This window comes from Chelon labrosus (assembly GCF_963514085.1).
Source record: "Chelon labrosus genome assembly, chromosome: 24".
NCBI classification, from domain to species: Eukaryota; Metazoa; Chordata; class Actinopteri; order Mugiliformes; family Mugilidae; genus Chelon; species Chelon labrosus.
The window spans coordinates 5,965,220-5,978,629 of record NC_140357.1 but is presented as its reverse complement, the minus strand read 5'-3'; the positions used below and the strand labels follow the sequence as shown (position 1 = coordinate 5,978,629).

The following is a 13,410-nucleotide window of genomic DNA, read 5'->3' as shown; positions in this document are numbered from 1 at the left end:
CTGGAGTTGACAGGTGAGTTATGAGCGGGCGCTACAGGTAGGAGCCCACTGCTCACTATGACCTTCGCTCTGGCTATAAATAATGCAGGGTCCATAAAATACTGATTTAGGATAACTGGGCCGACTCTATCTTGGTCTGGGTTAATCTTGTCTGAGAAGTCAGTGCGAGACTACTAGGGGTTGACACAACATGTGTCATGGAAGCTGTTGTAACCATGCTGTAGTACTCTGAACTGTAGGATGTGAATCCAGTCTCATTGTCTCATTGTCTTCTAACTACTCAGACTTTTCCCAGGCTCGTGACAGTTTGAACTTGATCCTGTCTTTGTCTCTATTTGATGTTGACTGGATGTTTTCTTGCCCGTCTAAAACCGTTGCTACATCTGCCGCATCCAGTCGTGCCAGACTCCATTAACTGCTGAGTTTGTACTCTCTCAGGAAAGATCTGAGCTGTTTTCACATCTGCTCTACACATCTTGACGTAGGTTTGGTCGACATTCTCAGCCAGTTGCAGGCATGTCACCGTGTACCTGTAAATTAAGATCAGATCATGTCAAGAGGCAATCAGATGGGGGTGACTTTACTCATATACTGTGATGTGAATCCCTCCACAGTAACAAGGACACAATAATGTAGATATGGCATGACGTTGCAAACGGGTGTAATTAAATGCCAATTTGCCCAGAGAAAGCCTGAATTGAGGTGAAACGTATGACAGGACACTGGAAAAATACCTGAGGAAGATGCAAGAAGTAACTGAAACACAGAGCAGGTCTGGTTTCTGCTGGTTTGCATCTTTTGCCAATCAACGGGCATTTCTGCATCAATATCAATATCAATATCTTTGCGTAAAACTGAGTAGACCTACCTTTCCAGACATGCAAGGGAACTTACAGTGGCTGGCACTTTAATGTAAAAATACAAAATGGCCTCTCGAGGGCCAGTGTTTTATTTGTCTACTGTAAGTGGCTCAACATGGAGGACATATAAATATAAAGGGCTTGTTCTCGGCTAACAAATATACAAAGATTCGTAGTTACAGGTAATAAGTACTTCCATTGTGTTGGGAGGAAACAGTAAGAGCATTATATTAGAATTCTATGCATCTCTGTTTCTTGATTACAACATAACATGTATATTTCATGACAGTAGCCCCAGGTAAATGTCACTCATCTATATTTAAATGTATGTGACATCCTATGGTAAGACCTAAATGTTACTGTATGGCATAGGTTAGCATGCTTTATTAACTCTCCAAGGGGTTAACATATGTGGTGCGTTAATTTCTCTGCCCAGTAATGAAACTGTCGTGAGGTAACCTTTAATGGACCTTTGGACTTCTTACCTTGTGACGTCTGCTTTAACACGGACACAATTCTCCAAGAACATCATTGTTACTTGAAAGTCAGCTGTAACAAGTAATCAGCAATTATTCCATCATCCAATTTATATTAGAGAGGAGTTATTTTAATTAAGAGATTCATTAAGTTAGTTCATTAATTTCCCCACAGGTGCCCTGGATTCTCAGGAGAATTTCAAATCAATTCTACGACCCATTATTTAATATCAGATGGAACGGTAGCTGAGTTAAAGGGCAGGTTTCCTTCTGTTTCACACTCTGGTTTGGTAGATCCATTGTCAGTCAGTAAAATAAAATAAAAATCCATACGGGACATTAGATGGTTAGGAGGTTGACCTATAAATTTAACCAGTGCAAAATCCCAAGAGAGTATTCCAGTAAGGAGATACTGTGGTATGTTCTGCACTACGCCAATCATAATCATTTCAGCAACTGACCATTGCCCATAATTTCATAGAATTTGCTGCATATTGCATTTCAAGTCCTCTGCCTGCCCTCCAGCTGTATACCATAGCTGTCAGGCTGACACTTCTCTGAGTTGATGTATGCAGGATGCTATCTATCATTGCCACGACATTGCATATCCCCTCCAGTTTGACACATTTGACAGACACCCTCACCCATTAATGCCATGGTAACACCTAGCTTGTTACCACTGTATGTGCAGTACGCAGAGTTCCACGAATGCTCGGTGCACAGTATATACAATTAAGTCTCTGGAGAACATCCTCCTCATTCCTCATGAATATTACTGTTTACTGTACCTGCTGAGTGAATAGTCAAAAGATCACCCGGCTCTTCGGGCTCAAAAGGCATCATGATGGATGTGAAATGCTGGAAAGACATCGTAGGACAAAGTGTTGGCCCACACCATCGATCACTCATGCGGAGCAGATGACACAATTCTCTCTCTCTCTCTCTCTCTCTCTCTCTCTCTCTCTCTCTCTCTCTCTCTCTCTCTCTCTCTCTCTCCCAGCCGGCGAGTTTATCAGTGCTGCCCAGAATATTTAACAGGGAAGAGAGCGCACCCGTGGGATCTCATTTGCACAGGTGTCCATCTGGTAGAAGTTGTCTGGGATAATCTCCACATCATGTCACATTTGCATCTGAGCTTCATGAAAATGGCACACTTAAGAGGAGCACGCAGGCAGTGTTGGGCAGCACGAAAGGGCGAGGGATTGTTTGCTGATACTGTGGCGAAGACCAGTGTGTGTTGTACTAATCCACGAGGCAGCTAATGCTTTGCAATTATGTAAGGATTTAACATGTTTGTAATTGTTTGTTGGTTCAGCTCAATTTGTGTAACCAGCTTTAGTTAGAAAATTAGCAGTGAGATTTTCCTAAACACTGCCAATTTGTTTGGTCTTTTAACCAACAGGGATTTGCTGCAGTCAGGCTGGAGTAGTTGTCAATTGTGACAGTCTTATTAGCCAGTTTGGGCAAAGAAAAGGTGCTCTTATTGAATGCATTGATCATCAAGGACCTTTGCTTCTGTCCCCCTCCCTCAAATAGCGCAACTTTCACAGTGAATCAATTTGTCCATTGATTCCCGTGTTCTGTTAAGAATTACTCAAGCAGCAGATCCAATCTCAAAATCGCTGTCCCATTAATGACCCAAACAGGATCGCTGCAAATGCTTAGCAGCTGTATCTTTTCCTCTCGTGTGGCTGCTTCTCCAGGGCAGGCATAGATCCGATCAGGATCCCAGGAAGATTGTGCAGAATGCTGGTTTAATATTTAAAGACTCCCAACAGGGGAGCAACAAAAATCACTGAAGGTGTGCCACAATGCCAAGCAGTAAAATTAAATGTTTATTCCAGCGTGGATGAATACTCACCAGTATGTGGACGCAGGCAGGCATATAGTCCCCAAACATTACAAGTAATCTTGCATTTTACGCCTCCTCTCCTTCGAGTTATAAATTCTCTTCTTTATGTATATGACCTGAGCAGTTACAGTACATCAATTGTAGCAAGTAATTTTCTGCTAGCTGGCACTGCGTCTGCTCAACACGTGAAAACAAAAAGGCCCAATCAATCGTCAATTGGTGTTGACATTCAGTGCTGTCTCTTCATATTACCACATTGTCTTTCAAACATACACGTGTACACTATAATAATAGCTTGGAGAGGTTGAATCATCGTCCATTACTGGTCAATGGGTGAGAAAACACTGTGTGAATCTGTCCATATTAAGAAGACGGTGATTTTGCATGAAAGGAAAGTTTTGCCTTAAAAAATTGACATTGTGAAAATGATTAATTGCTCTCCAAAGGAGATTTCTTTTGGCTCCTGGTTCACATAGAATCTAAAATCCTTGCAGAGTCTTCCATAGGACAGACCACAGGTTGACTGCTTTTCTTTACTACAGGACTTCAGTACAATACAAACTATTTCTCATTTTGTTTTTGCAGAAACTCGACATACTGCATGAAGGTGTCCATGTCTCTGACGGTGGCGGAGAACGACACAGACCTGTGCTACAACTCCAAAATGAGGTTCTTTGAGAAGGCGGAGCTAAGCAAAAGCAAAGACATCACCTGCCCAGGCATTGAGGATTATATACAGCCAGGGGTGGAACCGGAAATTGTGTGGTATAAGGTAAGATTTTTTTTGTTCAAGTAGACGTCTTCTTGATTATGCACAATATTATTCATAGAACCTCTGTCATTTATTTGAATAGTTAATGTCAGTCATATCCAGGCCTAATTAGCATTAGATTCATCCTCTCCTGTTTCAGTTGTGAAATCTACCCAATAAATATATAGCCAACAAACATGTGCCCATCTTACTTTGTCCACATGGAGATTTTTGAGGCCAACAGCGTAACTGACCCAGGCGAGCCTCCCATGTCTGACAGGCCACTTTGACAGAGCTGCGAGGTGCAGCTTGGGGGCCAATTCATCACCTGTGAAAGTGTGCTGGATTAGGTGGCCAGATCCCTTCGCTTCCCCGCGGAAGCAAATTAAAATAGCAGATAATGACTGTGGGCTCCACACCCTCCAGTTATTGGCTCTCACATTGTCAGCGAGCTGATTGAATTCTCGGAGGCCAACCCACAGCAGTGTGCCCCAGTTTTCTTTGCCTCAGGTGGCCCAAAATCTCACAGTCCCTGGCTGTTTCAGAAAGTCCATACTTTTACACACAACCTAAATGTGACGCACTGTAGAGATAGAAAATATGAGTGCTTTACAAAACCGAATGTGTAATGTGTCCACCTGGTGTCTAGTTCTTTCCATCTATTCATTCCCAGCTTTTGAATCAATGAGCTGAAAGTTGAATGAGACCAATCAGTCAATAAAGTCTTACCTTCAGTGTTCACCTTGAGCTAACACATTGTACTGCTTCCTATATATGCTCGTATAGGACCTATTTCACAGATGATCTGCTGTAGAATCCAAACACACCCTGCAAAATTGAAAAATAATAGTCAATCCCACACTATGCAGTAGTGAGGCCAATACAGAGCACCTAGTTTTGTGTCTCTCGTTCAAACACACACTCTTTCACTGTATTCATGTTGTTTTGTAAGACACCATTGCCTCCATAGTTCTGGACACATATCAGTCAAGCTTTGATCCATTTAAATAAATCATGAAACCTATAGGATACACCATGTTAGTGGTTCACAGTTTGAGGTCTTCTCCACTCTTGTCCATTGACATGGGGATATAAACTAGAGTTATATACTAAGTTGCAAGTGTCAAAAGACAGATAGAATAATAGACAAAACACATTGAGCCTTGACTAGACTCAGACACACTTATTAATCAGAGATTAAGGGCTTAATAATAACAGCTTGCACAAGAAAACACCTCTGATACTGCAAATTTTAGCAACAATGTAATCTAAGACGCTTTTAAATCGCATAATGTTCCACAAATTACAAAACATGCCAGGAGACCGAGTGACCAATGTTTGCCAATTATTCTGCTCCACATGGAGATAACTCGGGTACTCTCTGTGTTTGCATGCATAAATTAATTAACAAACCTTTTTCCCCCTACAGATTGTAAAACGTAATGATTTGGCCTCGAATTACAGTTTTTTGGCAGCTGGGTTAAAGCTTCTGATTTCCTGTTTACATAGTTGATTGCCTCTGATTGGGCAGCCCTAAAGATGTTATTTAGGAAGTCTAAGCCATTAAGAAGTTATTTAAATTTTAGGAAGGAATCTCCACATAAATATAATGATTTTACAAATAGGTGGTGCAGCCTAATCCAGTACAGCAGAATGATAAATGCACAGCCATTCAGTCTTATACTTTACAATTTAAAACAAGTTTGTGTACTGATATGCAGATTCTGTACAATATCTGTATTGAAAGCATTTAGCTTTTTTATTTATCCCATGTCCTAAACCTAAAGTGTGACATTTCTTCTCAGTTGCTAATGACCTGAAGGAAACCTGCCTTGTATTGCAGTGTATTTGCTTTATCCTCACGCCCTTGTCTTTATTTTGGAAAAAAAAGGAATGCAAGCCAAAGCAGTGGAGACAGACCATTGAGAGGAGGAGAGACATTCTGTCCATCAAGGAAGTACGAGAAGATGACATTGGGAATTACACCTGTGAACTTCCTTTTGGGAACTTTGTGGTACGGAGGACTACTGAGCTGTCAGTCACAGGTAAAAAAAAAACACTGCACATCTTCTACTAGGAATTCTTCGACTGCAGTCGTGTCAGCTTACTTTTTTGAAGGTGTTTTCTTTTGGTGTTTGCTGAGAACAGACCTCTGCAGCGAAAACAAAAGTTAATGGCTAAATGAATGCATTTCTGAACAAAAACAATTCCTCAAAATGTCCTTGTTGTTGCTCGTGCTTCTCTGCACCGTGTTCAGTGATTATTCTCTACTGATCTGTTTTTTTTTTTTTTTTGTACACTGAGATAAAACAGTTGCTTCAGGTTGTTTTTCTTAAAAATTTAGCTGTTTAAAGCTGATCCCTGCACTTTTTTCTCCCCCAAAATGTTGCTGTCAATAGCATCGCTGTCTTGGTGACTTCTGGGCTGCTTTAATTGCTAAGGAATGGAATTCACACACAGCTACTTCAGCACTTTTCCTTAAGGCTGTTGAAATATTTAAGCCTGAACCTAAAGTGGGTGACAGATTGCTTGTCAGTGACACTGTCACAGCCAAGGTTGACTCTGCTGGCACCGTGGATAGGGAGAACGCCAAATTTACAGCTTAATTATACACATCTCTTTTTCTAGTATGCGATCGGAGTAAGTTTTCCCAAGTGACGTTTCTCACCAATAAATAGCAGCTTTAAATTTTCTATTTGAAAAGCACGGACTGTTTTATGTATTTGACTCTTATGTTAGATCTCATACCGTTTCTAAGTTCTTGAACATAATGAATCTTCAAAAATGATATTACTCGCTGGATTTAAAATGATACTGCGCCACTGATCTGCGCCGGTATAAAATGCTCGTTTAAAAGTGGAGCTCGTGTTCTTTGGAGCGAAAGTGTTCCTGCGCTTTGAACAATTTCACACGAGCACAGCTTCTCCTCTCTGTGACTCATTTGGCTGCAAGGATACAAACAAATGCTGGATGACGCAGGCCGAAACAAAACGGAGGGAGAAGAGAGGAGGCTCGGGAAGGATAGAGGAGCGGTTACGTTTCAGTGTGGCTGCCGTCGTCATCCCTATCATCGTGGTGTGACGGTCAGGCAAAGTGCTTGCCGTCAACAGCCACTTGATTACACTTTGTAGTAGCTTGAAAGAGACAAAGAGAGACTCCACTGAAGGCACTGAAGGCAGAGCAAAGTCATACATCATATTCTCACCAGCCTCAAAATGTCATCCTGGGGGAATAGTCTTAATCTCTCTATCTACTTTGGAGACATTGAGCATTTCAAAAACAGAACAGAACATCAAAAGATGACTGATTATTGGGCCATCACAGTAGAAGTATCATTTATGATTTTTAGAGAGAAAAATACCAGTGTCTGAGGCTTTTCTGCCACATCCAGTCTGCCTGTAGGTGTGAATGTGCCTCTTTTTTTAGCCCTTTGATCGTCTGTCCAGGATGTACCTTGACTCTCACCCAGTAGGATAGAGTCCAGGCTTGACAGCCATCAAGTGGCAGGACGTTTTGAGCAGAAAATTACTAATTCATAGTCGCAGTAGGTCACAGACTGTACCTTTCTGGATGTAGAGATGCAAATGAAGAGTTTCACCCCAGCCTGACCTTTACTGTAAGTTACAATACCTGATTTTGCCTCAAGGCTGCAAAGCATGATACAAGTACTCATTGTTCTTTCCGAACTTGGAGTGTTTTTTATCTTTGGAAGGCAATGCCGATGTTCACTCTGCTTTTGGCTTGACTGCTTCCCTTTTAGACAGAATTGCTTTCTGCTGAGTTTTTGGATTTATTTATTTTCTCTTTCTGATTGAAGAAGTTTGGACTTTTTGTACGGGGTGTTTTCTTTTGTGCCGTCTTGGTGGTTGTACCAATCATTCTAACTATCCAGTTCTTTTGATCTGTCCTCTTCTCCTTCTCTCTGTTGTTGTTGTTTGTGCACACAAGAAATATTTCACGTCCTATAAGGATGGTGATTTTGTTCTTGGGAAAAAAACCCTGTGCATTTTGTTTTTAGTTTAGACAAGCAAATGTAGACGCTTTCATGATCCTGATGCGTCACTTACGTATTCAGTCCACCAGCCTTCCATGCTATCATCCATTTCAGGTTATATCACTCTCCTCCACTGTTTCTTTTCTTCCATTATTTGTGTGAGAAAAACACCCAAGTTTTTTCAATTAATCATGTTAAGGATTATTGAATTATTCAGGAAATTGTCAGCTATTTATCCCCATTATGTTCCCCTTTAGAAGGCCAGTGAAAAGAAGTATGACATTGAACAAGTTAAATAACAAAGCATCACAATTGAGCCGAACATATTGTTCCACCACCTTAACAAAGAAAGGACAAGTTTGCAAACATGAGCCATTAACTATAGCATGTTAAATCCTAGTTTTTGAAGTTCCCCCTGTCACCAGTAGTAGTGCAATGTTTTTTCTTCTGATTTGTGATGAAATACATGAACAATACAAGCATGAATCTTTACGCAATATTACCAACAACCTATCAACAGACGATCCCTAAACCCGCGCCCCTCTTTTACCAAACAGTCTGCAGGCACTCTGAAAGAAGTCCAACGGGACAAAAGGTCAGATTTCACTTGATTATAACAAGCACTACTAAAATCGTAATGAGCTCCCTCGCTGGGTGATCGGAACCCAGTTTGTTTTTAAATTAAATTTGTGGTTTTATGACTTCTTTGTAAGGTGCACTGTTTGATGTCTTAGATTAAACGCCACAATTTGAAAGAGTGGGGGTGATGAAATAGATTTACAGGGAAGCAGCAACTTTAGTGTGTAAAATAGACTGTCGCTGCAGCTAATGAGCTGGGACTGATGTTTTTAACCTGCTTTTTGTATTTTGAACCAGAACGCAGTGAAGTGTATCTGGTTGAAGAAATGCTTTGCATGTAAATAACCAAAATGACTGAGGATGAAAACGATCATCCTGCCTTCTTGGTTAAAGTGGCTCATATTTTACATGTCTTTTAAGTAAGAGCATTTCACCTGATACTGTTAACTCTGTGGCTTAAAGCAATTCTTGATGGAAAACTTGTTTTGACAGTCTATTCAGTCTGGCACATTCAAAACCAATTTCCAGTAGTTTGTTGCCCTACAGTGTCATGCTATTTCAGTATCTTGCTTACTGTTGAATGTTATTGCACAGCAACTTTACTGGTTGGAAATGAAAAAGAACTATTTTGCTTTCTCAGCCCAACCACCGCTCTTGAATGACGGCAACGTTTCCCTTGATTTGTGTTTTCTGTGGCACATTTGTAAGCTAGGGGCTGTTTTCTGCAAATGTAGACAATAAAGTTTAACAGGAGTGCAGTACAAGTTTACAACAGGAATTTCAACCAGAGAGCGAGGCTCATCGTTGCTTTCACACTGAGTTTTTTTTAAAGCAGAGTGACAAGTAAAGACAAACTCCAGAACGACGTGTAAGATTAATTGCATGGTTCAGAAAACTACAGACAAATGTCATGCTGTTTGAATAAGATCATGCTGGATTCATTTTATTTTATTCTGCTGACATTGTGAAACACAGATCCTATTTATTTTTTTCTTACATGGATAAGAAAATTGCAGAATAAGACCAGACTTCTATGCTAAAAATTCGATTTGCCAGCCAACATCTGTCCGGCTTGCATTATGATAAGAGCCAGATGTAAATGCAGTTTACTCTGTCTGGTCCCATTCTTGAGAAAAAAAGAAAACATCTGCCCAACATGTTGAAAGATCACAATACCTCACCCCTTCCTCTTAACTCAAGCTGTCCAGAAAAAAAAAATAAAAGATGAGACGACAACTTCATCTCTTCAGAAGAAACATGAGGTGCCACTTGACATGTTTGCAGAGCTAGCTTTGGCTCTAGCAAGCTTCTCCACTGACTGCGATTATCTTCTTGCAATTTCCAGCTACGAGATTAGTAAAACGTAGCGTACGTCTGCCTTTGGCTTTCCTAATTATCTAATATGTATAGATACCTAATTAGCATATTAAAATCCAATTGCATGGTTGGAATGTGTACTAGTTAGGATTTAATATTCAGAGATGCTAAACTGAGACCACTATTTTTGTGGCGACAAAGTCTGCTGCCTTTTAGCAGTCGCGGCTAAACTGTCAGGGCTCTTCAAACAACAGGTGTTTACGTAGCTATGCCAGGTTTGTGACCGCGGTAGCCAGGAAAATGGTGGTGAGGCTTGTAGCAGATGGGAGAGCTTTACCTTGTCACATGTTTAGCGATGCAAACCATGATCTTTTTATCAACTTTACGAAGTAGTTTTTGTGCCTAACCAAATTAATAATCCAAAACGAGAATAATAAGTCAACTATGAAAAGATGATCGTCCAGTACAGGACACGAATCCCAGTCTGCACGCATCCTTCTCCTCCATAAGTGGGCTTTGTCACTCTTTAAATACCTTGAGCACCCTTCAACAGAGACATCAGAGGCTTTGTTTATTTTCTCTTTAACATTGAAATCACAGTTGTTGTTTTTTTAAATCCTGGCCTGGCATATTTTGCCTGTTGTTACCTGTAATATATGCATTCCTGTCACCGCGACGAATGTTACAGCTGAAACATATTGATTTATTCATACTTCAGTTGAGTCTATTGTGCTCCAGGAGCAGCCGAACGACTTTAGTTTTGCTAAAGGAAAAAATAAATGTGGTGTTTGTTTTAGTGGGGGGCAGTGAGAGGGACGTGAATAGCTTGTGGCGCAAGAACTCTAACGTTAGACTTTAAATAACTTCAGATATTTAGTCATTTACAGTAAGAACTCATTCTGTGAACAGGAAAGCTTGAACAGAGCCTATATGTCCTTGTAATTCCTCAAAACGGTTTACATATATAATGCTATCCTACAAGGTATATCTCCTGCTGCCAGCACCATTTGGTGGCCATTACCAATTTCCTCTTCCCTCCCTGAGTTGACTCATTAGAATATGAAGGAGGTTGGAGTATAATTTGTCCTTTTAATTGATGGGAGATAATTAATCTGGCCAAGGTGCCAGTGGAATAGAAAAGACGATTGCACTGAGTGGATTTAGAGAGTAGTTCTTTTCTTCTTGTGAATTTGATACACCCTGTAATCAGCAGGTGCTCGATGAGGATTATTAATTGTTGCATCCTTTTTTCTTTTTACATTACTTTTGGTATTGTGTCATTTTATTAGGGAGTGTACTTATGAATAACAATGCTTATTCTGTAAGTCTGCTGTGATTTGAATTCTCTGGCTCCTACTGTGGTGCATTTTCGACTCTTTAAGAGTGAGAGTTATTAATTATAGTGTTAACTTGCAGCAGCGTCGTCTGTTTGGACTTTTTGTTTCATTGCAATTAGGTGTGAATTTGCAGAAGTGGCCTTTAAGCATTGCGCACAGGTACTCGGTGGCTCTCAGCGCTTGGCTCATTTAATTTTTCTGTCATGCCCTTGACATTATGATGTTCACACCGTCACAGTGCTCTGAAGCAATGACACAGGTCCCTATGTGTGCGGTCCTCGCCACACATCCCATCGCAGTGGGATTTCAGTGGATTAATTAAGATTGTCGCTCAAACATCTGGTTGCTGTGGAAATGGAGGAAATTATTATTTTTTATTTATTTATTTATTTAATTTTTGCCTTCTGCCTTTTACTTAACGCATTTGCCTTGTTTTTTTATGTGCCATGAGGGAAAATGAGGGAGAGGACAGATTTCAGTGACACATATGTCTTGCCCGCAAATACAGCACAGAATGAGAGAGACTTAGAGTAATAAGTCGTCGCCATCTCATTCGGCGATGACTATGCACAGCAATTGTACCAAGACTAATATAAACAAGGCTCGCAGCTTCTTCATTAATGGAACAATTAATAATAAATTAATCTCAGCAGTTTGGACTGAACATAAATGAAGATTAATGTTTAAATTAAAGCTTTGTCATAATGTATTTCTATGCTAGATTTTATAAACCAACCCAGACAGACAATATGGCCAAATGTAGTCAGTAGGTCCATGTGTACACCAATCAGCCATAGCATTATGACTGATAGTCCTAATCACTGGTGAAGTGAATAACAGATTATCTGCCCATGTCAGTGGGCCACAAGTGTCAAACATACGGCCCGCGGGCTAAAAGCAGCACGCCAGAGGGTCAAATCTGGCCTGCAGCATGAATTTGCAATTTTTCAATGAAAATAACTGCTATCCCTAATTGGTCAACCGTTTTAGTAAGAGAAGTGGACAGAACACAACACTGAGTCCCAGGACTAAACAGCAGACAGTATTGTGCCCAAATTGCACTCATTTGTCTTAATAAATTTCAATTTCATACTTACTTTGCACTAAAACCAATGAAAAAACATCAGGAGTTGACGTGACTTTAGATTATTATCTTACTGGTCTGGCCTCCTTGAGATCAAATTGCCCTGTATGTGGTCCCTGAACTAAAATGAGTTTGACACCCCTGTATTTGTAACATTTGTTCATCAAAGTTGATCTATTAGAAGGAGGAAAACTAAGCAAGTGGTTCCTGGTCTGCAGTGGACCTATCAACAGGCCCCTTCAGTGGGCATTTTAATATCAGAACTGGATCATAGAGCAATAAAAGAAGGTGGTCTGGTCTGATATATCTGATATATATCCGTAGCTGCTCTAGCCTCTAGTAAAATGGCGGTAATATTAATATAATATGACAACATAGTTCCTGATGTCCTATATAATATCCATGTGCATACCTGCCAGAGTGCTCTGCAGTTAACATACTGAATAGAGAAACTGTGGGTAGTGGAGCTTATATAAATTTTTGACTTGGTATTTCCAGTATTCAATTTGCTCAGTAATTTGCTCATAAATAATTATTTTACGACTGAATATGGTTTTTGCCAGCTGTATTTGATAAAAACAAGGAATCTGCTAATTAGCTAAAAGGAAACACACGGCTTTGACTAATTTGTGTCCTGTTGTGGGTAGCAGGAGCAAACCTGCAAACACAATCGACATGAAGCCACCTCTTTAGCTGAGATGTTAGCAAACAGATGCTTCTTTAATTTGCTGTAAAAATATTCATTATGGCAGCTTTAAGAGTAAATTGTGTTTAACCTTAAAGTATGAGGCACAGTCTCTATTAAGCAGTGCAACACATAAGAGGCTTGTATTCCACTTGCTTTGTTTTTATTATCAGCCAAGTTATTTTTAGTTAAGTGTTCAATTGCCATGTCCCACCACTGCCACGCTCTCATACCTGAGACCATCAGTCAGAACCTGAGGCTTTCCTTTACAGCCACTAATGTAAGGTCTAAAACTTCGACAGTGCTTGTTTTCTCTTCTTCTGCTGCTCACACCCACTAAATTGTACAGTCAACTCTGGTGCCAAATTGAGGGTCTTGCTGCAAAAGGTCAACACCGTTTAGAAATCAGTGTCGCATTTCGCCACCCGAGCCATCTATTGCCATCTATCGCGCAGTTAAAACCTGAACAAAGACT

At 40.3% G+C, this 13,410-nt stretch overlaps 1 protein-coding gene across 1 annotated transcript in view; it reads left to right on the top strand.

Moving 5' to 3' along the window:
• Positions 1-13,410, top strand: part of LOC311509213 (interleukin-1 receptor accessory protein-like 1) — a gene marked incomplete at its 3' end in the record, with an annotated part of 191,289 nt that overhangs the window by 73,388 nt on the left and 104,491 nt on the right. Inside the window, exons 3-4 of the mRNA XM_084574313.1 lie at positions 3,774-3,960; positions 5,831-5,984. Of these exons, the coding sequence (XP_084430439.1) occupies positions 3,774-3,960; positions 5,831-5,984 (341 nt within the window). The remainder of the gene's footprint in view (positions 1-3,773; positions 3,961-5,830; positions 5,985-13,410) is intronic.